A 27,095-nucleotide genomic window follows, 5' to 3' on the forward strand; every position below is an offset into this window, starting at 1 on the left:
GTGCCTCTTTGATCTTAAAAAGGCTCAATTTTTAGGCTTTATTAGGGCAGATTCAGAGCAATCCTTACTCTATAATAGGAGTTTAAACTTTTTATGTAAAACGCTAGACAATAAATGTATTAGATTTGTAGGCCATACAATGTCTACAACAAGCACTCAACTCTACTGCCGTAACCCAAAAGCGGTTTATAAATGAATTAGCATGGCTGGCTGCATCTATCCATTATTTATGGTCACCAGAATTTACATTCCACATAATTTTCATGTCATGAAATATTATTCTTTTGATTTTTTTTCAGCCACTAACAAATATAAAAACCATCCTTACAGTAGGCCCTATAAAAACAGTCAGTGAACCAGTCTGGACACACAGGCCACATTTTGCTAAATGTTTCCTGAGATACAATCCTTATTCCTAAAGTATAGTCTTTCAAGAAACTAAGATTAATTCCCAGTATGCAAAATATTTTTCCACTCTGGATGGGCTGAAATCCAACATCTCCAGGCATCACAGGATCTGTCCCACTTTTAACCACCCTGACATGCACTCTCTACTAGGCCTTGAGGAATATCTCCTATGTGTGTGTAGCCGGGGCTCCAGCCAACTCACTTATACTTCTGTTCCCTCTTCTCCAATTCCCTGATTAAGAAGTTCCAGCTGCCTCAGCAGCCCAACACTCCAATCTCTTCAACCTCAGCTCAATAGAACTTCCTTGCCCTACTTGAGTGTCAAGTGCCACTCCTCATGACGCAGTTAAGAAACTGTCCTGAAGCACAAAGATCGGCTGAATGTGGGGCTCACCTTATTTGTTCTCTTTCTCTCTAATGTCTAGTGCCTAAAAACAGCTCTACCATATACTGTGACGAGCTTTATAACCGCTTATGACTAGAGGGAAAAATCCAATCCATTTATTCTGTCATAGCTAAAAGCAGATGTTAACCTCAATAAATATTTGATAATTTAATGACTAAAAAACAGTATTTCATAAAGTTTTATGTAAGCATGATCCCTTGCCCCATGATCTCCACTGCCTAACACCTTTCCATAATCCCTTCCCCTAGAGTGTGGGTAGGACTTGCAATCTGTATTTAATCAAAAGAATATGGCAGAGGTTATGGTTACTCCTGTTATTAAGCTATGTTACATAACTGCAGTCTTGCTAACAGACCAGCTCTAGAGGCTCTTTTTGTTGACTCCATGAAGTAAGCTACCCTGTTAGGAAAATCCATATGGCAAAGAACTTCAAGCAGCTTTTAGGTACAGAGGACAGCCTGTAGTCAATAGTCAATAACATAGGGCCCTTAGTCCCACAATCACTAGGAAATGAACTCTGTCAGCACCCTGAGTGAGCTTGGAAACAGATTCTCAAGTCTACAGGCAAGAGACTTAGCTTAGATAAAACACTGACTATAGCCTTGTGATCTAGGTAGGCCTGACCCACAGACACTGTGAGATAATGAATGCATGTTGTTTAAGCTGCTACATTTGTGGTGATCTGTACCACGGTGACAGATGACTTACATAATACACTATTAATAAAATACTACAAAATAGCCATCGATATTTAGAGCTGAGAAGTACAGGCAGAGACATGGGAGAGACCATGAAGTACACTCGAGAACAAGGAAAGCTACTACCTCAGACCTAGTGGAAGATGCAGAGACATTTTAAATTACCTTAGAGAGACACAGTGGCTCTCAGCCTAACAAGAAAGAACTTGTCCATCAGAGAAAGGGTGTGGCCAGTAGTCCTACAAGTATACAGTCAGGACCAGGAGGAGTGCATTCTCAAGCACCACAGGAAAGACAGAATGCCTTGGTCCAAAAACCTAACTTCGGTCACAATCATTCAGCAGTGTTTTGCAGAGAAATACTTACCTTAATGCTGACCCTATTGTGCCTAGCAAATGTGAGCTCTGACCCCTAAGAATCACGGTTAAAATTCAAAATTAAAATTTCTGTTCTTATCAAAACCAAAATAAACCAAATGAGCACCATGTTATTAAGAGAGAAAGAAAAACAACAAAGTTATTGTTGGTTTTGTTTACTCCATTAACTTTTTTTTTTTTTTGTCTTTTTGCTATTTCTTTGGGCCGCTCCCGTGGCATATGGAAGTTCCCAGGCTGGGGGTCGAATGGGAGCTGTAGCCGCCAGCCTACGCCAGAGCCAGAGCAACGCGGGATCTGAGCTGCGTCTGCAACCTATACCACAGCTCACAGCAACGCCAGATCGTTAACCCACTGAGCAAGGCCAGGGACAACCTCATGGTTCCTAGTCGGATTCGTTAACCACTGTGCCACGACGGGAACTCCTCCATTAACTTTTTTTAGGATATACAAGAGAACTGGCCATTTTAAAAAGCCAGTAAATTTATCTGATGCTACTAAATTTCTAAATCATACTACTAACTTCCCTTTTTAAAAACTGAACACACTGTAAGCGACCTTTTGATTACAAAGTAGCTTTGAAAATAGCAGGCATATAAGAATAATGAAAATATCAGAGAAAAAAATCCAGAGACAGAGAAATAAAACAAAGGTAGCAAAATCTAGGTGAAATGCTGGTAAACTGACAAATCCAGGTGAAAGGTATGCGGTTATCTTAATTTTTCTAATTTAGGTTTAAATTTTTTTAAATAAAAAATTGAGGAAAGAGAAGATAATTTTCTCATTAGGCTAATCAAATTTAGGAATCAAAAATGTCCCTGAAGCTAATTAGAAAGTCCTAAAGAAGATACCATTTTCACTTCTGTTTTGGTAAACAGAGAAAGAAAGCAAATTTCCAGATTTTAAGGCAGTTAACACTTTACAATTACATATCTTTCTCTCTCAGAATTCAAAAAGTATAAAAATTCCTACAAAAACATTAATTTTCTGAATCATCCTTACAATGTCTTAGTTTTATTCACAATGCTAACTTTTAAATCTGCATTATTCTCTAAACTCTTATTATTCAAGAGTCTGGTGGAAACAGCACTGCATTACCTGTGAACTTATTAAAAATGCAGAGCCTCCTTGTGGGTTCAATCCCTGGCCTTGCTCAGTGGGTTAAGGATCTGGCGTTGCCATGAGCTGTGGTGTGGTTTGCAGACGCGGCTCAGATACCTCGTTGCTGTGGCTCTGGCGTAGGCTGGTGGCTACAGCTCCGATTGGACCCCTAGCCTGGGACCCCTTGCCCTGGGAGCGGCCCAAGAGATGGCAAAAAGACGAAAAAAAAAAAAAAAATTCAGAACCTCCACTCTCAACACACACCTACAGAATCAGATAAAAAACTGCACTTTAACAAGACACACAGGTGATTTTTATGTACTCTAAATTTTGAAAAGCACTGCTCTAGACATTAAAATTCATTTACTATATTGGGAGTTCCTGTGGTGGCTCAGTGGAAACAAATCCGACTAGGAACCATGAGGTTGTAGGTTTGACCCCTGACCCTGCTCAGTGGGTTAAGGATCCTGCATTGCTGTGGCTGTGGTGTAGGCTGGCAGCTGTAGCTCTGATTTGACCCTAGCCTGGGAACCTCCATATGCTGTGGTGCAGCCCCAAAAAGACAAAAAAAAAAAATTCTTCTACTATAAAAATTATAAATCTAATCAAAGGACAAGCATCAAAATCATCTAAAAGCTAGGGAAAATGTCCTTTTGAAAAAATTTTAACAGGTTTCCCCCCCAAGAATTCAGTATGAACCACAAACTGACCAAAATGTGTGTGGTGGAGGTGGCAGGAGGTTTGTGTGTGTGTGTGTGTGTGTGTGGGAGTGTGTGTGTATGGGGTGTCCTCTTGGAGACGTTAGTGTTGCACAATTAATTAAAATCAATTAGTATCCTTGAAAGCAAATGTAAAAGAAATAGATTCCAAGTAGTCTGGGTAAAGCAGAATAGACATCATTTGACACACTCAATACAAAATCATGAAAGATAAAATAAATACTGATACATCAACTGATAGAAAGTTGTTACTCCATAAATTTAATCTGTTTATGAGAAATTATTTTTTAGAAAGTTAAAAAAGTTAAAAAAAAAAAACCCTCTAGTCTAAAGGCACTGCTTTTCTACCTGCAAATTTAATGCTTACAGAGTTTCATTATAATCTATTGAAAGCCATAGGCAGTACATTGGGATGTGGGCCTGTGTCAATCCATATAAGCTATTAATTAAATACCTGAGGACAACCTTTGCAGTAAACTACATCTTACAACTCTAGAAAAAAGGAACTTAGTATAGAGAAAAAAATATGAGCAATAATTTTCCTCCAACACAGGCCACGATCCTAAAGAGCAAAAGCAGTTGATAGAAACACACTGGTAGTTTAAGCAAATTTAAAACATTCTCTAAAATTCTGCTTTCTATTTAATTTCTCTAATAAATTTTCCATCTGGGAAGAAAATATATATCCTACTAAGGATTTCAAAGAGCAATTCATTAAAAAATATCAACCCACCACACATTAACACAAAAATCCTATTTTCATGAAAAATAATTTATTTTCCAGAACAACAACAAAAATTAAGAAGACTGGCACTGTTTTGCAAATATCTTTAATGTCTGGCTTAATATAAAATAGATGAATTATCTGCTTTCACATTCAACATTATGAATTTGTTTTGGTTTAAGTACATAAATATACAGGTTTATAGAAATATGTAGTTGGAAAAAGGACTAATATTTTTAAGAGATTTTTCATATTTGTGGATGATACTCTTTTGATATTACTTCCAATTCAATAAGTACAGTTTATGACAACGTTAATGTGGAATCTGCAACCACATTAATAAACAGTTTGACATGTGTTACATTAAAATTCCTGATGCTGGAGTTCCCGTCGTGGCACAGTGGTTAACGAATCCGACTAGGAACCATGAGATTGAGGGTTCGGTCCCTGCCCTTGCTCAGCGGGTTAACGATCCGGCGTTGCCCTGAGCTGTGGTGTAGGTTGCAGACGCAGTTCGGATCGCGCGCGTTGCTGTGGCTCTGGCGTAGGCCGGCGGCTACAGCTCCGATTCGACCCCTAGCCTGGGAACCTCCATATGCCGCAGAAGCGGCCCAAAGAAATAGCAAAAAAAAAATAAATTAAAAAAAAATAAAATTCCTGATGCTAACCTTGCACTTTAAACAGAACTTTATACACGTGCATGATTATGCAACATCATTTATTGGTCAATTAGAAAATACTTGTTTACTGAGTTAAGGTAGGTCTTTTCCAAATGTTTTCACATTTCATTACATATAAAATTTTTTAAAATCAGATTTGTTATAATGACCACAAATCTTATCAGAAAATTCTGTAAGAATAATAAAGCTGTCAAGCTCATGGTGGCAGATAGGTGTTTTCCAAAATGCTAATTTTCACTTAAAAGTCCAAAACTTACCACTGGCAATAAACATTCTAAGTTGTTTTTCTTGCAACTAGAGGTTCACTTTATTTTCAAGAAACTGACAAATACCCAAGTCTAAATAAAGCACAGTTTGTCTGTCAATTACTCTTTCAAATTAAAAATGATATTTCATGAGAAAAGTGGTCATTTAGCTCACAAAGCAAACAAGTGCACAAGAGCACAAGTTCCTTTGCTTAAGACAACCATCATACTTGCCACACAGCAAAAGTGCTTTATACGTATTTCCTATTTTATCACACAGGAGATTACAAAGACATGTACTTAAGAGTCAAGATTAATAATGATTAATAATTTGTGCTGCTTCATCCACAACAGGCTTAGTGTGTGGTGATGAAGAATACAATGAACAATTCAGTCTAAGGTGCCAACAGTTTTGCCACCTTTGCTTTTGCAGATTAGTATAAATGTAAACCCATTGTGGAAAGGGCTAAAAGCATCTTAATGTTACTATGCAAATAGATTTACCGCATGGATCCCTTAAGAGGGTTTTAGGAAACCCCAGGATCTGGGTCCATCAAGTACTTTGAGAAACTTAACACTATACCAATCATAAGAATTCTTAGTCTTTTCTATCAATATTATAATCCATTAACTAATTCAATCAATAATTCCAGAAGGCTTAGTACGCAAACCAGCTAAGTACCATAAAATGTTTAAGTGTTTGAGTATCCTTTGTGTCGTTTACTCATGTATGCCTGGCTGGCAAACAGAAGGCTCTCAACATTTGTTGAATGAATAAATAAAAGGGTAGCTACAGTATATTTTAACCTAGATTTCCAAGTCTTCTAGAGTGCATCATACACACACACACAATCTAATTACTAGAATTACTTTTCAACATACTGGAAAAGACCTTTCAGGCAATATGGAACCTCTACATTTACCATACTTGGAGTAGTTTTATTACCTTCATGGTGTTCTAAATTTAAATTATTATACACAAAAGCACTCCTTGCTTTTCATGGTTAACCAAAACCCCTGCATATCAGAACCACGTACGCTGCACAGTCCCATGGTAACTAATATCTGTGGTAACATGGTAATGCGCAAAGCACGTTAGAGCAAAATAAATGCCAATGAGCTACAAATTCAATTTCAGTAAAATGGGAAGGAAAGCACCTCAGTGATATTGGATGAATCTTTGGGCAATGACTTTGAATGAGTGTCCCTAATGGGAAAGCAAATTGGACATCTAAATGACTTTTCAAACTCTCAACATGTCTCCCTCCCACAACAGCTCGCCATTTGAGAAGGAATGCCTACTAATCAATTAATAGAGGTGGTTCAGTCCTTCAGTGAGTGGTACCTGTGAACTGCTTATGGGATGGGGATGGAAAATCAGGGTAGTGAGGGAGAAAGAGGGACGAGATTTTTATAAAATATTGAGACAAAATTAGATTACAATAAATCTAGCCTGAATCCTTAAAAACAGAAATTAGTATTTCTCAAAACATATTTAGATCAAGTCTTTGAACTAACCCTTCTCTTCATTCAGTCAAAATAGAGTTACTCAGTGTTAGACTGCCTCCTTCCCCACTCCCAAGCCCTCATGTACTCAGGATTTTGTCCTTTCTATTAGAGACTTTAAAAAATGAATATAAATATTCCAAAATATTATAAATTTTAATCATAGGGTATCCACCTCCAACAAAAAAGACATTTACACATTAAATGTTTAAATTGTTCTGACAAAAGTTAAAGAAGAAATTGAAATGCATTTTATAGATAAACATGAATGGCAGCTTGGCAAATAAAAATTGTCATGGTAAAAGCAAGAAACAACTTAAAAAATTCTACTCTAACTTTACTTGCTAAGTAGTATAAGTGGGACAAATGGGAAATGATATTTAAACTATACCTTAAAATGCACTGTGATGTTCCAAGGAAGAGCTGAACTTGAGGCAAGAAGATCAAATAGCAAACCAATCGGATAATGCCTAAAAACGAAAGAGTACATTTTAAGAAAAAATAAATATTTAAAGTTATAAGTACAACTCCAAAATAAATTTCCATCATGTTTTAACATCAAATATCAGGGTGCTTTAACCACAAATTACAGGAAGGTAGTATTTTAAACAGTTTCTTGCCTGGGCTAGTATGGTATAGTTTTTAGGCATCAGGTGTTTTTTCCCTAACCATTTCATTCCCCAGGGAATCCTCAATACACACAATGAAACTGTACTAAGGTACCTCTCATTAGCCAAGAGCACTGTTATGTCACGGTACTGCGACGCCTAATTATCATCACAGTATCATATTGGGCAACCAGTTTTTTAAAGTTTATTTAAATACATTTAAAAATTTTTTAAAAAAACAACTTAAAATTTTAGATAATGTTAAGAACTGAGAAGAGTACCTAAAAGAGTATGCAACTGCCTATTTTGTAGGTATTACTGTTAACATTATAGCATATAAGTATCCAGTTTTTTATTTATGCATATGGATCTAAGTATAGATTAGATTTATCCTCTACAAACTGCTATAACCTGCTTTTTTCATAACAATATGTCAACATTTTCCAAGGTTACTGAATATTCTTCTGCAACCTAATCCTAAAGTTAAAAAAAAAAATTGGGAACTTCCTAAATAAGAGAACATTTCCTAATATAACCTTATTCACACTGAAGCAAAATTTAGTAACAAACAAAAGTTAATAATACGAACCTCACAGATTTTAATGGCCAAATCTTATTTGTTTTTACGTCTTTTAAAGAATAGTAAGATAGTACCTTAATTAGTGAATCAGAATTAAATAATAAGTGAATCAGAATTAAATAATACTTACTTGCAACAAAGGCAAAAACGATTATCTGGTGTTATGTAGTCTTCCTGTATAATATTCTAGTGAATTACCCCAAGATTTAAGAACTTAAAAATTTGAAAATAGATCTAGTTTTCTTCCAAATGAGTAACCAAAAACTTTAGGTACACTGAATGTGACCAAGATTCAAATATTAGCTAACACTATTCATGTTTCTTGCATCTACATAATTGTGCAAAAGTCATCAGTCATTAGAAATCATGTATTTATTCAGAATGAAGTAAAACAGTGGGTAGTTTTAGTCATTTATGTGTTGAATCTCTTAATAAAACCCTCAAACTTTCCTCTAATTCAAAGTCAGCATCTAACACAAGTCTTTCATAAATAGAAACGCGTATGAAGAAAATTTTGGATTAACTAAATTACAGAATGTTTCCCTCAGGAGATTCTGAAATCAGGGAAAAAACTCTAGCCTCAGTTAAAAATTTTTTTAAAAAAGTAATAAAAGACATACTGCACTACAGAAAAGCTACAGATTTTATCCTATTCTAGTCCTTCTCTCTGAACTCTTTAAAATTGTACAAGTTCTACATAATTAGGTAATTATGTAATGCCATGCACTTTTACAAAATAAGACCTTCTTTAGTCTTAATTCCTTTTTTTTTTTTTTAAATAATGTCCCTCTGAGGTATCTGCAAATAGATTAAGAATGAATGTAAACTAACAGAGTATACTGCTTTCCCAACTCTAAGCAGCACTGCAGGTATAATTATAGAATCCCTTTAGCAAATTATATAGTTGACCTACTGCATGGATTCACCAGTGACCGCATAAAATGACTAGCAATTCGGTGTTGTACACACTCTCAACCAATCACAAATGCAACTACATACAAATTCTAAAGTGCAATCAAATATTAAAGCAATCTATACTGCCATGTAAAATCAAATACAATTTTTAAAATAAATATTAAGTATATGGGTCAGAATACAAATTAAACATAATAAGACTCATATAATCAATTTTACCCTCAATATAAAAAAAATACTGTAATTGCACAGAATTTTGAACAAAGTAGATAAGTGTTGAATAAATAAATCAAAGATCCACAGAACAGTTAACCCTCAGTATGCCATAAAGGTCCAATGGGCCCAATTTTAGGTTCTGAATTTCTTTTCTAGGCAGCTATTTTAAGTTTAATACTTCATAACTTTTATTCTTTCTTAAAGGTCTTCCAAATAACTCACTTTAAAAAAAAGAATAAAGCTTGGAGTTCCCATCATGGCTCAGCGGAAACCAATCTGACTAGTATCCATGAGGACACAGGTTCGATCCCTGGCCTCACTTAGTAGGTTAAGTATCCAGCATTACCGTGAGCTGTGGTGTAGGTCAAGAACCCTGTGTTGCTGTGGCTGTGGTGTAGGCCTATAGCTACAGCTCAAATTCGACCCCTAGCCTGGGAACCTCCAAATGCTGTAGGTGCAGCCCTAAAAAAGAATAAATCTTATCGTATGTAGTAGCCACCATAACAATTCACTGGGTCTTTTTTATAAATCTAAGATATATCATTGGATTCTTTTTTTTTTCCTCTACCTTGAAATATTTTGCTATTTCATCATTCTAGGAATTATTTCATCATTACTTATCAACTATTCCTAACTAAAAAAAATTAAAATAAGAAAAATTTGGAAGAGTAATGGCATGCCTAGAAGGGTGACACAATAATGTATCCTTCTTCTATTTTCTTACTGTGTTGCCTAAAATGTTAAATCATACTTCCCTTTTTTTTTCTTGGCTGCACCCATGGCATATGGAAGTTCCCAGGCTAAGAGTCAAAATGGAGTTGCAGCTGCTGGCCTGCACCACAGCAATGTGGGATCCAAGCCGCATCTGTAACCTATGCTGCAGCTGGCGCAGCACCAGAACCTTAACCCACTGAGCGAGGCTAAGGATTGAACCTGCATCCTCATGGATACTAGTCAGGTTCTTAACCCACTGAGCCACAAGAGGAACTCCTTAAATCATATTTCAATAAAGCATAAAGTAAGACCCATCTTTGGAGTCTACTTTTAGATATCATTAATATAGTTGAAAATTCAAAATGTCTTATTTTCCACCTATAGTGGGAAAGAGAAGAAAACTGACAGAGGAAGATGTTACATAATTAGATAAATCAGAAGATTTTTGCAGAGAGAGGTAGTAGTACTTTGGACTTTAATGATAATGGAAAATTGATCATATGTAATCTCAAAACTGTGAGTCTTTAGATGATAATATAAAATTTTATAAAACTCAAAGAACTAATGAATAACTAATATATTTCCAAGGATACATGGCATTCTTACCCATTTAGCCATTTAACAGAAAGGATATCATCATACCATATTTTACACTAGAACCTAGACCATTCCATTGTGCTAAAAGGGTGTCTGTATTCTCTCTTCTTCAATGCCATCTGTACATTGCAATTTACTTGACAATAGGTGGGCAAATGTGAAAGGCAGATTTATATAGAAAGATGCCTGAAAGGAATTAGATGATGTAGAAATTTTCAAAAATTGGACTGCTCATCCAAATTGATGTTTACTTCAGTAAAAAATAAAACATTTCAAAACGAAATAGCAATCTGTCAAAGGCTTTTAAAATTTCTTAAAGCATTGCTGTAAGTGCAAGAAGAGTCAGAGTAATAGGCTAGAAACTCTTAGAGGTTTACTTGAATGTTTAATAACTAGTGAACAATTACTTGCACTGAGAATATTGCTCATTTCCAGTATATATAACTTCCAAATCAGGAAAACATGGAGTGAAAATCTGAACTTTTGAATTTATTTATCTATTTATTATCTTTTGGAGGCTGCACCTGAGGCATATGGAAGTTCCCAGGCTAGGGGTCTGACTGAAGCTGTAGCTGCCGGCCTCCACCACAGCCACAGCCACTCAAAGTCTGAGCCACATCTGTGATTTATACCACAGCTCATGGCAACGTCGGATCCCCACTGAGTGAGGCCAGGGATCCAACCTGGGTCCTTATGGATGCTAGCTGGATTCATTACCACTAAGCCACAAGGGGAACTCTTGTGAATTTCTGTATTTAAATGCTTACTAAAATTTCTAATAAAGTTGTTATAAGCCATTCTTTTATTCTTATTTCTCAGTTAATTATAAAGTGTCCTAAATACATATACTCTAAAGTTCACTGGTCTCAGATAGTAAATGATGATGACTCTTTCTCCTGATATACTAAAGACTAGGAGGGAAATTTAAATGTTATGATTTCTAGGTTTAGTATCCAAAATAAAATATAAAAATAAGAAAAATAACCCAGTAAAATAGTATTTTTAAAACTATAGTTGACCCTTAGAGTTCCCGTCATGGCTAAGTGGTTAACGAATCCAACTAGGAGCCATGAGGTTGCGGGTTCGATCCCTGGCCTTGCTCAGTGGGTTAAGGATTCGGCAATGCTGTGAGCTGTGGTGTAGGTTGCAGACTCAGCTTGGATCCGTGTTGCTGTGGCTCTGGCATAGGCCGGTGGCTACAGCTCTGATTAGACCCCTAGCCTAGGAACTTTCATAGGCCGCGGGAGCGGCACCAGAAAAGGCAAAAAAGACAAAAACAAAAAAAACTATAGTTGACCCATTAGCGAGCCCTGAAATCCATTTTGTGGCCTGTAGACTAGCATTCAATAATATAAAATTGACTAGATCAGAAAACATCTCAGTACACATCACACATTACAGACGTTACTTTGGGAAATTTTTGTTTCAGTTTACATCTGTATGTGTGTATACATGTGAATATACTATATTACAGTATAAAGCTCTGACAGGAGTTCCCATTGTGGCTCGGTGGTTAACAAACTCGACTAGTATCCATGGGGATGTGGGTTCGATCCCTGGCCCCGCTCAGTGGGTTAAGGATCTGGAGTTGCTGAGCCGTGGTGTAGCTCCAATTTGACCCCTAGCCTGGGAACCTCCACAGGCTGTGGGTGCGGCCCTAAAAAGACAAAAGACAAAGACAAAAAAAAAAAAGCTCTGACAATGGGTAACAGTTTTAAACACACTAAAATAGAAAATTAATAACATAAATAATCTGCAAAAAAGTTAGGATTTCTAAAAGGTATATTTAAATTTACAAACACTTAAAACATTAACATAAAAGCATTCTAAATAATAGCTAAAAGATATCCTCTAACAATCTATAAAAATAAAACTAAGCCAGAAAAATTGAGGAGTAAAATAACTATTCTACTTATATCTATTGTCAAAGTATATAGATCATACGTGGCTCAATGCAGATGTTTATGTCAGAATGATTTTTTTTTCTTTCCCTTTTTTTTTGGTCTTTTTGACATTTTTAGGGCCGCTCCCGAGGCATATGGAGGTTCCCAGGCTAGGGGTCTAATCGGAGCTGTAGCCGCTGGCCTACACCAGAGCCACAGCAACCCCGGATCTGAGCCGCGTCTGCAACCTACACCACAGCTCGTGGCAACGCTGTATCCTTAACCCACTAAGCAAGGTCAGGGATCGAACCTGCAACCCCATGGTTCATAGTCAGATTCGTTAACCACTGAGCCACGACGGGAACTCCATCCTTTTAATCTTTTTTTTTTTTTTTTTTGCTGCCCTAGGGCATATGGAGTTTCCAGGTCAGGGATAAGTGGCGACCTATACTGTAGCTGTGGCAATGCTGGATCCTTTAACCCACTGCACCAGAACAGGGATCAAACCTGCATCCTGGCACCGCAGAGATGCCCCTAAGCCTGTTGCACCACAAAAGGAACCCCTATGTCAGAATGATTTCAAGGCAAGGATAAAAACACCAAACAAATACATGGCCTGAATTAACTGGTTCCAAGATTACTAATTTCTGAGGAATCTATTACTATGCAAGAAAAATCTATAAAACAGAGCTGGCAAAAATGAAAAGCACTGACTTACATATTAATCCAATTTAGTAAAGATTTAAAACTACTAGTTTGCATAACTCCTCTAAACAGATATTCTATATAGTTTTGTTAGGAAGCTCCTAATCCATAACACAGAAACCACATAAGCCATCAGCATAAATAAACGGTTTAATCTATCAACCATTTGGCTGTTACACTGCTACTCCTGCCAGTCTAACCTAAATTTATCCCGGAAGATAAACCCAACTAATAAGAGGTCAACTTATTGCCCTATGATAATTGACTGCACCAGAATATTTAGTGTTAGGTCCATTTTCACATTTTGTTTGTTTTCTTTCTTTTTCTTAAATTGCTCTTTTTTTTTCTAAATTTAATTCTCAAAATGAATACTATTTTCTTTCTTTCCTTTTTTTTTTTTTTTGCCTAAGTTGTTTCTTCTTTACCCTCTCACTACTGCTAAAATACACATATACATAACTGTCACATAGTCTAACAATAACAGATACACTCTGAGGTCAGCCATGGGTGCTCATTCTGTCTGAACATCTGCAGTTAGACAGCACACCAGTATTTTAAGATGAGCATTGAAAGGAGTCTTCCCCATACACTACAGAACTATTGTCCCACTCTATTTTATTGAAATAAATGCATTCTATTCATAAGTTTGTTACAATGCTGATTCACTGAAATCAGGATTATACTTCAATGAGTAAAAAAAGAGTTTAACTCAAATGTAAATCAAAGAAATTTAAAGATTACTATCTATTTTGCCTACTCTGCCTATGATACAAACACAATTATAGGCTAGCACCATGTTTCACACTTTTCTAAGCCTATTCTTACCTATGAATAGTACAAAAATTAACAAAGGGATACTAAATGCATAAAATGCTAAGTAAACAACATTTCAAAAATAAAGTTTACAGAATAATTTATGAAATTATTAACCTAGAAGTTTACAACCTTAGAAAAATGACGAGGCAGAAGCCTACATAGTATTTGACCATTAAGAGATTAAAGTTATTTTGTTAAAATTAACTTTTGAAATCACATAGGTACATTATTAAATTCTGGGTCATTCAATTAAGTCTATGTTTAAGATCAACCTCAGGATTTACTGCTTTTTTAATTCAAAAGGGTCTTTCAACAACTTCTTACAACAAGCAATCCTGAAAGTAAATTAATTTACACAAAATAATAATATCCCATTAGATGCCTGCTTTAAAGTTGACAGAGAACTTTTTTCTGAATTTTATACCCAGAGGCCCAAGATCTAGCCAGCATTAGGGTATACTAACAAACTATTCTTCAAAAGAACCAAGAAATTTCCTCTTAAAATAAGTCTAATATAAAGTAACAAATACAAATTTTGAACACCTGAGTTATGGTAACAAGAAACTTTGCCCCTAAAATGCTATGTTAGAGCACCCTCTGCTGACTAATCAACTCAAATCACTGTTTTAAAAAGAGACCCTTAATTTGAATTAAGATCAGCACTTTCCATTTCCCATGTAGTTTTTTAAAGTTCAAGATAATAAAGGATGTAGAGGATTAAAACCTCCTTGGCATCTCTGTAAATCAACACTATAGTAAGCATTCATTATTATTGTTTTTAAATATTTTTCTATTCTAATATGGACAAATGACACAAGCAATTAGAGACATCATATAGAATTGGAGAAAACAACTAAGAGTTCAGCATATACAGCAGAAGGAGCCCTGAACTGAGAGCCTCTAAATATGGTCCTGCTTGTTCATTTGAGCAAGTTATTTTATTTATTTGAGCCTCAGTTTTCTCAATAAAAAGAAGATACTTAGATTCATTTATTCATTTAACATTTACTCAGCACTGCTTATGAAGTGCTAATGGTACAAAAGACCTACTCAAGCATCTCACACAGATTAAATATTTGTAATAAGAATAAATATAGGAGGTCCCGTCGTGGCGCAGTGGTTAACGAATCCGACTAGGAACCATGAAGTTGCGGATTCGATCCCTGGCCTTGCTCAGTGGGTTAAGGATCTGGCGTTGCCGTGAGCTATGGGGTAGGTCACAGACTTGGCTCGGATCCCGTGTTACTGTGGCTCTGGCGTAGGCCGGTGGCTACGGGTCCAATTAGACCCCTAGCCTGGGAACCTCCATATGCCATGAGAAGTGGCCCTAGAAAAGGCAAAAAGACCAAAAAATAAATAAATAAATAGGAGAAAGGGTTATATAGAGAGAAGGAATGTCAATTTATGCTTTCTTCTTTTATGAACTGTCTAAAACTGGTGTTTGATTTCCATTCTCACTTGAATTTATTTAAAACGCCAAAGAATCATGTATAAAACAGATGTTATCATCCTATTCAAAAAATTGCTCCTCTACTCTTAAGACACCTTCATGGTCACAAAAATCCAAGTCCTGCAAAGCTTTAGTGGTAGCTACTTCCCTATAATGATTATCCTATCCTATGAAGCTCACTGCTTAAATGCCAGGTAGAAATTGATAGCCTATCTCTAGGAAAATAATTATTTTCACATAAGTGAAAATGGCTATTGTTGGAAGCAAAGAGAGAAAAGATCAAAACAGAGGCCCTAGGTTACACTCATGCCTCTCTAAGTTATTCATTCCTCAAATATCTGGAGTACCTGACAATACCAAAGGAAAAGTTGTATCAAAAGACATTAAAGGAGTTCCCATTGTGGCTCAGCAGTAAAGAACCCGACTAGTATCCATGAGGACATGGGTTCGACCCCTGGCCTTGCTCAGTGGGTTAAGGATCTGGCGTTGCCGTAGGTGTGGTGTGAGTCACAGATGGCTTGGATACTGTGTGGCTGTGGCTGAGGCTGTGGCCAGCAGCTGCAGCTCCGATTTGACCCCTAGCCTGGGAACTTTTATATGCTGCAGGTGTGGCCCCAAAAAACAAATAAACAAAAGCCATTAAATATAATAAGTGTATACCAAGACAACTATGAAAGTAGTACCACGCATAAAAAGTTAACAACCCAAAAACTTAAGTGAAGATACATCAACACAACTGCTTTCACATAAGCTCTCTGAAAGGAAAAATAATTTCACACTTTAATAAAAGATATTCAGAAGAGATAAATACTGCCAAAGTAGGAACATAATTTTTTGAGGCCAAAATCATTACTCTGTAGTTAAGAGAGAAATGGGTCCAAACATTGTTTATTGATAGCATATATGTAAAATACAAACCTATCAAATACAATTCATATTGAATACAAAAATAATCACCACACAGATAATCATTACACAGTTGAAAGATGACTTAACAACCATTTACTATAAAAGTTTTTTTGTTTTGTTTTTGTTTTTTGTCTTTTTGCCTTTTTTAGGGCTGCTCCCGTGGCATATGGAGGTTCCCAGGCTAGGGGTCTAATCGGAGCTGTTGCCACCAGCCTACACCAGAGTGTGCCTCTGGTTCAACAAGGGATCTGAGCTGCATCTGCAACCTACACCACAGCTCAAGGCAACGCCGGATCCTTAACCCACTAAGCAAGGCCAGGGATCGAACCCGCAAACTCATGGTTCCTAGTCAGATTCGCTAACCACTGCGCCACGATGGGAACTCCTACTATAAAAGTTAATAACTTAGTTTTCCCATTGTTTCCAGAGTTTCTCAATTGGGGGTGCTATTGCACCCCTTACCCCAAGACATTTAGCAACATTTTTACCACAAATGAAGGGAGTACAACTGGCACTAGTGGGTACAGGCCAGGGTTGCTGCTAAAAACACTATAATGTACAGAGTTGCCCTCCCACAATAAAGAATTACCCGGGTCAAAATGTCAATAGGGCCCTGGTTGAGAACCCCTGCATTACAACGATAAAACTGAAAAGTCCACTGTCAGTCCCATGAATTCTTAAGGTAATCCGTAACTAATACATATAAAGCAATACAATTTCAATATCTAAGTATAACACAGAACTGTCAAGAACAGAGATATAGCCTATTGCTACTCACCCACAATCATTCCCCCTCCTTCCTTTCCCTCTACTCTCCTGATCCTTGCTTCTCTTACACTTCTTTTAAGCCTCCTTCCCATTCCAAAACCTCCAATTCTTCTGAGAAATAAAAAGAAACAGAAAGCATTGACTTATCTATGCTGCCCAAGGCCTAGAACTATTTAAGAGTCATAATGCCCCTGATAATGTGATGATGAAGCTCAATATTGTTTTGATTAAAAAATGAATACTATACAGGAGTTCCCGTCATGGCTCAGCAGAAACAAATCTGACTAGCATCCATGAGGACACAGGCATCTTGATCCCTGGCCTCGCTCAATGGGTTAAGGATCCAGCATTGCTGTGAGCTGTGGTGTAGGTTGGATCTGACATTGCTATGACTATGGTGTAAGCCAGCAGCTATAGCTCTGACTGGACTCCAAGTCTAGGAACTTCCATATGCTGTAGGTGCAGCCCTAAAAAGACAAAAAAACAAAACAAAACAAAATGAACACTATACTAAAAAAAAGAACACAATACAAAAAGGGGGGGGAGATTAGTGATGTTACCCATAACAATACAAGGTATCACCTCACATATCTCTAAACCATTAGGAGAAATCAACTTACTCTTGCAAATTCATCAGCACACCGTGAGTTCCAAAAGTTTATTCCTTCTAAGTAATCCTTACTTAAGTCAGCTGCACTCATTACATACCTACTAGTTTCCTTTCATTTGCTTTAAGTCTCTTTTAAAACTCTTCGTTTTTTACTATTCTCAGATTCAGAGAGCAGGTTCACTATTAAACTATTTATATTTCATATTTCATTTAAAGCTTGACCCAGTTTGTATCTTTTTTTTTACTCAACTACATCAACATAGCAGCATTTGAAGAACTATCCCAGCATATCCTGAGCCATTTTTAAATATTTTTCTCTCTGTAATTTCTTTAATTCCACTCAATATTTTTGAAACAATGATCAAAGCTCCCAGTAACACAGGTAGGACAAAAATAACATCTTCTGTACATGGATAAACCCAGTTAGGATTTACTTTCAATATGTTTTTTAAAAAAGGATATATATATATATTTTTAATGTTTTTGGAAAAAAATGGCATTTTGATATACTATCCAGATTACTTTTCACACACAAAAAAGGAAATCAATATATTTTAAATACTAAACCAAGGCTAAACAAGATGTGCTTATAGCACATGATTAACTATATGTGGACTACATGCGGCAATCAGTTTGAAAGATGACCCTTTAGGTAATCAGCTGTATATAAAGATCTTTTTATACAGATTTTAGAAACAGAAACAAACCTGAAAAGTGTCACAGAGTGACTTATTCATAAGGGCATTTTTAAAAAACAAACAAACCCCATAACCAATACGCTATTATTATGCCATATTAAAAAAATCCATTGATGAAAATATACATATCTGTCCAGTCTCCCATGCATCCAAATAGAAGCCAGGAATATTTCCAATAAAATAATCTAGTATTGGTTTAAAATTCATTGTATTACAGAGCTAGACCAGTGAGTTCTTATACAGAACTTCCAAAAACCTGCTTCCAGGCACCATATCTTCTTCTCACTCTCTTTTTTTTTTTGGCTTTTTAGGGCTACACATATGACTTTTTAGGGCTGAGGCATACAGAAGTTCCCAGGCTAGGGGTCGAATCAGAGATGTGGCTGCTGGCCTACACCACAGCCACAGCTATGTGGGATACGAGCCGCATGTGCAACTTACACCACAAACGCCGATCCTTAATCGACTGAGTGAGGCCAGGGATTGAACCCACATCCTCATGGAAATTTTAGTTGGGTTTGTAACCTGCTGAGCCACAACAGCAACTCCCGGGAGCTATATCTTCTTAGAGCTAGCACATACTCAACGCTTAATAATGCAGAAAATTTCACTCACCATTTCAGTGGTGTGCCTTCATATTCAAACCATATCTCACTAATGTCTTCTTGTCTCATAACCTTCTGAAAGTGCTTTTTCACTTTGTCAGTTACCAACGTCAAATAACTTACTCTTGGCAAAAGCAACTGAAATGAAAATTTGTAAAACCACATTTATTTACTATTTTTTCAAAAAGAAATATACTAAATAGGTTTTTGAATATTAAGGAAAAACAGCCATGTTCTTTGCACTACTTTGAACATTCCACACAAAGTCAACTACTTTTTATAGAAAATCAAAAGCTAAAGGCTGATGTTTTAAAATTTCTTATGCCATTACTTTATTACAGCTTCTAGAATAAATGCCTAGAGTAAAACAAGTCTATGCATACTCTTTCTGTAATACTTTTTTCCAAATAAAAATACAGTGCAACCAGATGTCATGCTATTTAGGATACTTATTAGTTCTATCACATTTAACTTAAACATCTGTTTGATTCACCTGAGTTAATTCGACGTTTAAGACAATCATCAACTCAATCTAATGTACACCTTGACTTATCAACTGGAACTTCTCAACTGGAACATCATGTTTTGATAATCTACTGTGTACTGTCTTAGTTGCAATGAAGGACAGCAAGATAATCTATCCTCTTCTATGAAGCTAAAATAAAGTGGAGGTTCAAAAAAAAAAAAAAAAACCCTCATAAAAAGTACTTATAAAAATACTTCATGGTGCCAAAAGAAAGGCCTTTAAAGGTCAAACAGAAATTTTCATTTGAAAAACAATAGGAGCCACTATGATACCATGAATAAAACGATGGTATGATGAGAGGAACAGTACTTGAGGAATATTCTAGCTGTTGTATATAAAAGACTGCAAGGAGATAAAAGATTCCAAACAAGGAAATCTGTTAAGGAAATACTATGAGACTGGAATGAAGGAAAAAAGCAGAAGAGGTCTGGAAATCAATCAGAACAGATAATGGTGATTACTAATGTTGAAGAAAACTAAAGGAGAGAGATAAGTTAGATGGCGGAGTTCTGAGCTACACATTTAAATCTTTAAATGCGGTAAAGCACAAGCTTGGGGTATAATGCTGGTGGGCTGGTGGTCCTGTTACTATCCATCAACTGCCTCAATCCTGCCCTTAGAGAGGCTGGACCTTTCTGGATTTTGGAGAGGGAAAAGTCTGGGAAGGAACATTGAGGTTGGTAAAGCCTCAACTAGATGGTATGAAGACCATCAGTGTTCTCCCCCAGGAAAGGCACCCAGAAAGAAAACATAAGACAGCATTTTGGAAAACTGGTTAAGAACTTACAAGGAGATAAAAGGAGCAAACTGGCAAAAATTAATTTATTTTCTTTCTTTGCAGCAGACGCTCTAGCCACTTCTTGCTTTCCTAAACTTCTGCTTGCTGGTAAAATTGTTTGTTACTCTCTTTTAGCTACTTTTGTGAGCCTAACCCTGCATCATTTTTCATACTGCTTATTCCAGGTTAACGTCTTTTGATCACTAAATCAAGTAGAATTACATTCTGGATAGGGGAAAATATACCAAGAAAAATACTCTGGTTAAAGGGACTGATACTTAATCACCAAAAATCCTTCTCAGGCCCCAATTAGCTAAGAGGATATGACAGTGGTCCTAGGGGATCCAGGATACAGGGGAGTGGGAGGGAGCTGGCATGCTGCACTAGAGATTAAAAAAAAGGTAGTAATACTAGGAACAAGCTGCTATATAGCATTGTGGATTCAACAGAACGTAAGTTCCTCTTTCATAATGAAACAAGTAGAATGTGATTAGGAAAGAAATGAAAAAGGAAACTAATACTTACTATCCATAAGAGAAAATACTAGTTGTTTTATAGGAAATATTATTATCACCTGCATTTTACATACAGCTTAAATAATTTGCCAAACTCATATTCTATTAAATAAATGTCAAAAAGGAATTAATTAAAATGACAGAATCAAATATAGATGTAACATGGATAGTCTCTACAAGAAATTAAAACAGCATGGTAAAGTAGTCATTTAAAAAAAAAAAAAAGTACAACCTACTAGTCCAATAGTTCCATGTTAGTAAGTTTAGGGCTTTACTTTAAAATGTCTGTTGGACATTACACAGTAACCTATTCTGTAGAGAATGATATCAACCCATGGAGATCATAAGAAGGAAGATGTATCAGGACTAATGAGTATGGATATCCGCTCCTGATTTACGAGAAGGTTGCACTTCATGCACAAGGTTCAACCAAAGTTGCTGAAAAATTCACAAATGACTTTCATGAGACAAAAATTACTTTTTACAATAAGAAATGAGGAACAGGAGGTGAGCTCCATTAAGACAGGGATTTTCATCTGTTTTGTTCACTGCTACACTCCCAATACACAAAATACTGCCTGCTTTATAGTAGGCATACAATAAACATTCACCTAATGAATCAGAGATGCCAAAGGTCAAGTGGGACAAGAAGTCAAATGTGATTACTTTATTTAAGTGAAAGAATGTTTATTTACAGAAATACACATTCCACAGACAGAAAGTGGTCCATCTCAGAAGGCAAGAGCAGCCCAAAGTGATAAATTTGAAAGAATGCCTATATTTAAGGTAGAATCTACACTGAGATGCAGTTGGAATCTTCTGTTCCAAATTGGCCTGCCGGAGTAATCTGTAACTAATATAAATATCTACAGTAGCATTAAGAAATAACTCTAAGATTAAAGAAAAAATATAGGAGAGTAGGTATAGATACAATTTATCTAGTAGATATTCAAATAGGTAAAAATGAAAAGGAAACAAGAGCAAAAAACACTGCCCTGCCTTCAACATCCAGACTGTATCACACAAGGTTTTTCCTAGGTTTATCTCATTGGTTTATTTCAAGTTCATTTTTTGAAACTGTGGTAAGATATACCTAGCATAAAATTTATCACGTTAACCATTTTAAACGTATAGTTCAGTGGCATTAAATACATTCACCTTGTTATTGTGCAACCATCACCACTATCAATCTGCAGTGTTTTTCATCATCCTGAACTCAAATTCTGTACCTATTTAACAGGAACTTCCCCATTCTTCTCTTCCTCTCACTCTTCGTAATGACTTTTCTACTTTGTTGCTTTGGGTTAGGCTATTCTAGGTACCTGATCTAAATGGAATCATAAAATGTTTGTCCTTTTGTGTTGGGCTTATTTCCCTTCAGGTAATGTCTTCAAGGTTCTTTAAGTTCTTTTAATACAAAAAGGATTAAACCCTCCAGGGAAACTGTCCACTGCATGGATTCTATCATTCTCTCATTCTTCATTTAGCACTGTCAAGTACTCAGTGCATATGACATAAGCGATTCTTTTTTTTTCTGTAAAACTTATAAGGAATACATGTTTAACACAGTTGTATAGATTAGTTATATTTCTGGGGGGGAAAAGTGCCTATAATATTATTTGCTTACACCAAATCCTATTTTGTCCAACAGTTTTCAATTATAAAATTAAAAGATTCACGTGTCTAGAATAAAAACAGAAATAAAACACTAGAATTGTGTTCCATTTTAATAAGTGAGGCATCACACTAGGTGATGAGGTTACAGCATTCAATGAGACAGAAAGAAAGAGTTCTTCCTCTCATGGAGCTTACAGGCTAGAGAGTAAGACAATAAGGACAAAATTACAAATATGATGAATGCAAAGAGGAAGTAAAGAATGTTGTAAGAGCAGATAATAAAGAATTTTACCTAATTTAGGGACTCAGGAAGGCTGTGACAGAGTCAAAAGGGAAAGAGGAATGAACCAGACATGGGTGGGTGTGGGTGTCTGGATATGAATAGTGGTGGGAGATAACTGTTGCTCATTCCAGACAGAGGAAACTGCAAGAAGGTGTGGAGTGAATACAGAAAGTCAAAGACAGGGACATGAGGAATCCTAAGAAGTGACAGGACTATGGAGGCTTGGGACAGAATAGTACCGAAGAAGCAAGGGACCAGATCATGAGGAACCTTGTAAACTGCATTAAGGATCCTGAAGACAATGAAAAGCCACTAAAGTTTCAAATGGGCAGGTGACAAGATCAGATATGTGTTTTGGAAAGATTATTCCAACTGTGGACTGGAAAAGAGGGCAAGACTGAAATCAGAGTAATTAGTTAATACCATACAATCCTCAGTTTTTAAATGGTGGTCTGAGCTAGGCTCAGTTAGTAACAGGTATAAAAGGAACTGGAAAAGTATGAAATAGCTGAGATATAAAATCAGATGAACTAAGTTATAACTGAATGTCAGGTATACATGAGAAGGAAGCATCAAAGGATGAGTCCCATGTTAATTAGTTGTAAGAGTGCTCAATTATCTGGATAATAAAACAGGAAAGGAACATGATAGATTACCAGGTCTTCTGAAGTAAAGATGATGAGTCCAACTTCAGACTCAGTTTGGGTTCCTTCAAGACATCTAAGTGAGGATATCCAGCAGAAAGACATAGAGTTCTGAAACTTAGGGGAAAAATCTTGGGGAGCTGTTGAGATAAAAATGCTTAACAAAGAATAAAAATGGATGAGAGCTCTAGGAGGAAAAAAGTGAAGGGGGCAGGGGAGAGACAAAGCACCAAGGAGTGCCAACACTGAGAAACAAGCAAAGGAGGGAGATCTACCAAAGGAGAACACAAAACCCCAGAAAGATAGAAGCCAAATCAGGAATGAGGCACTGCAGATTAAGAGAAAGTGCCACAAGATGGAGAAAACCAATAACATTAAATAGGGCTGAAAGATCAAGCAAATGAAAGTTCAAAAACAGACTCTAGCTCTGGCAAAGATGTCACTGGTGACTTTGACAAGAAAGTCCTATTTGCAAATGTGATCACAGTGAAGTTGTGGGAGGTGGGGAGACAAAGAGTATAGACCATCCTTGTTAATAAGTCTAATTGTGAAGGAAAAGTGAGAGGCTGAAAGGGGGATGGGGCCAACAGTGGGTTGTATTAGGATAGGAAGGACTTGAGACAATATAAATGCTGCAAAGAAAGAGCAGATAGACAAAGTTAAAAATAAAATAAATAGAGAAGGCAGGGGTGGAGGGTGGGAGAATATCAGAAATCACCAGCTTCCTGAGAAGGCAGGAGATGGGATCCAGAACACAGATGGAAGGCTGGGCCTGGTCTAGGAAGAAGGATGCCTCTTCCAGGAAAATAAGAAAGAGGAAGAAGTAAATGTGTGTGAGTGCAGATATGTTTTGCAGGCTTGGTGGTAGAAGGTTAAGGAAGGTCTTATCATGTGGTTAATTTTCTTTGTGAAGAAGGAAGTAAGGTCACCTGTCAAGAAAGATGAGGTGAGAGCTCAGAGAAATACTAATAGTGGAGAACAACGAGGGAGATAGGTGACTAAGGAAACATAAAAGGACTGCTGGGTTAATGTTTAGGGTCCACTCAGATTAATGACCATGTGTCTACGTGATTCCTCTGCTTAACAAGTCAAAAAATATGAATGCAATTTAGCATATATATTTCATATCAGATAACCTAAAGGAAGAGCAACAGTTCAAATGAATATAACAGAAATAACAAAAACTGTAAAGTTGCTTAGTTTCTAATAAATTTCCTTCCTAATATTCCCTGTAAAATGATATAATTCTCAATGATATAGGATGTTGGCTGAAAGATTTATGCAGAGGCAACAAATCAAAATGCAGAAATATACAAGAATGTATTTAATATTAATATGCTTTTCCAAACAGAAAAAAATTCCAGAAGACTCTCAATGATAATTATTTAATTTAATAATTATTATTAAATTAATAATGTTATTTGGTATCAGTAAATATTTTCAAATCTATTTTCTAAGAAATAAGCTACAAACATTAATTAAAATAAACTACATTCTCATTCACCCATCCTGACTTCACCTCCATCTGAACATGAATGGACTCTTCAGGCCATGGTGACAACCTGCTATGTCTCCTCACTTGAACTTTGAGAATGTCTGGGAAAGAGGTCTACTAGCGCTAAGGCTATGATATTTTTACCTCATTTCATCCAGAATCTTTAAAACATTATCTATATTATAACTCAAGGCAATTAAAAGTACTTTCAAGCTTAATTTATAACCAAGACACAAGTGAACTAAAAGCATGATGGCACTAAAATGCTTAGCTATAATAATTCTAAGAGTAACCACTTCTGGTAGTTTGTGTATTTTTTCCTATATATATTAAATATGTATTTAAGCAAAATCTGGAATATGCTCCTAACATGGTTTTAGAGCCCAATTCTTTAGGATTTATTCTTAATATTCTTCCAAAACATAATGACTATATGAGTTTCTGTTGGATGAAGAATTAGAAAGAATTCAAGAAAAAAAAAACCCAGTTACTATTAGACAAAACAATCCTCTTCCCCTCCCCCCAAAATAATTTCTCCAACAGTTACCCCCAATACTTTTTGCCATTTTTAATTCAATTAGAAACAAAACAACTTACCCTCTAGCTCTCGCAATGGTGTTTTCATATTTAAATAGATTTATATATAAAGAAGGGAAAATGTTGTACCATTTACTTGGTTTCTTTTTTTAAAACCGTAGGAAGTGTGTCAAACATTATATTCTTATTTAAAAGTTAACAGACTAAAATTACATACTTCTTAGTTTTGGACACATACACTCCTTTGTTATACAACAGAAAGCCATCCAAAGTTAAAATTTTTTAATTAAAATAGCAAAAGCTAGTTTGGGAACAAACATAAATGATATCCTAATCCATATTACAGAAGAAGAAGACGAACAACACATCTAACACATGAAATGTCTTTAAAAATAAACTATGACCACACTTTGTTTTTAACTATTGAAGTTTCTCTAAATGCAGGAAACTGTTGAGTTTTCCAACGTTAAAATGACTCAAATTTAGTTATGATTATGTGAATACTAGCACAAAAGACTACCTGATTTCTCTGAAATTATTATTCAGTAAAAAAAACCCAAAAAGACAATTTAAAACAAACACCCAACATGAATATAGGGAGGCTTTCATGCACTGAGTATCCACCATGTGCATTACCTATGTCAGATTCAAGATGCACTAAGAAAAATTAAACAGCTCCTGTACATAAAAACTTAGTGCCTGGGTTTTTAAGAAGCTTCCTCCAAAAGCCTGACCTCCCACAGCTGCAATAGGCTGAGGAGGAGTGCTCCTGCCTCTCCAACAGACGAGGGAAAAAGCAAAGGGCAAGCTTCACTAAAGTGAAACAAGAAACAGTCCAGCACCACAATACATTTCCACTTTCCCAAATCCTCCTGGGTAAACACTATTATGTGTACCTGAGACAAAATAAAAAACTAAGATAACTGAGTGTCTTGGCCTACTGAGAGCAATTCAGTAAGAAGGCAAGAGACTATTACCTCTGACTGACAGATGCCTAACTATGGATCATATATGCAAGTAGAAAAGAAAAAAAAAAAGCAGGCTAAAATCAGAAGACATTCAATACTCTTTATTTATTTATTTATTTATTTGTCTTTTTGCCTTTTCTAGGGCTGCTTCCTGCGGCATATGGAGGTTCCCAGGCTAGGGGTCTAATCAGAGCTGTAGACGCTGGCCTACACCAGAGCCACAGCAACGCGGGATCTGAGCCAGGTCTGCGACCTACACCACAGCTCACGGCAACGCCAGATCCAGTGAGCAAGGCCAGGGATCAAACCCACAATCTCATGGTTCCTAGCTGGATTCGTTTGCTACTGCGCCACGATGGGAACTCCAATACTCTTTTTTTAGAACAGATAATACACTAACTCAAACCTACAACTCTATATATAGCCTGTTTTGTTACTAAATAATATATTTTATATATAATATATATTAGTTCATGAATATATGAAAACACATACATCCTATGTACACTGAGCTATAAAAAATTTAAATTATTGCTTCAAACCACCTAAATACAAAAGAATCAAATCTGAACCTACTATATACAAAATACCTTCCTGTTAAAAAACAGCACATAACTTTATGATTAACATATATCATATATATGCATAAAAAAAAGAAAGTCAAGAAGGTCCCATATCAACAAGTCAACAGTGGCTTTTTTCCTCTGAATGGTAGGGTAAGAAGTTATTCTTAATTTCTTCTTTTTGCTGATCTGTGTCTTCTAATATTTTTCCCAAATGAGTCTTATTAATTGCAT

At 36.1% G+C, this 27,095-nt stretch overlaps 1 protein-coding gene across 3 annotated transcripts in view; it reads right to left on the minus strand.

Annotated features, from left to right (window-relative positions):
• Positions 1–27,095, minus strand: part of ATG5 (autophagy related 5) — a 114,548-nt gene that overhangs the window by 82,929 nt on the left and 4,524 nt on the right. For 2 of the 3 annotated variants that reach the window (XM_047761764.1, XM_047761771.1), the window contains exons 3-4: positions 18,946–19,073; positions 7,253–7,331 (exon numbers count right to left, since the gene is read on the minus strand). In XM_047761764.1, coding sequence (XP_047617720.1) covers positions 7,253–7,331; positions 18,946–19,073 — 207 coding nt within the window. The remainder of the gene's footprint in view (positions 1–7,252; positions 7,332–18,945; positions 19,074–27,095) is intronic. The other variant, XM_047761779.1, reaches the window with a different exon arrangement.

This window comes from Phacochoerus africanus, chromosome 2, assembly GCF_016906955.1.
Source record: "Phacochoerus africanus isolate WHEZ1 chromosome 2, ROS_Pafr_v1, whole genome shotgun sequence".
Lineage (NCBI taxonomy): Eukaryota > Metazoa > Chordata > Mammalia > Artiodactyla > Suidae > Phacochoerus > Phacochoerus africanus.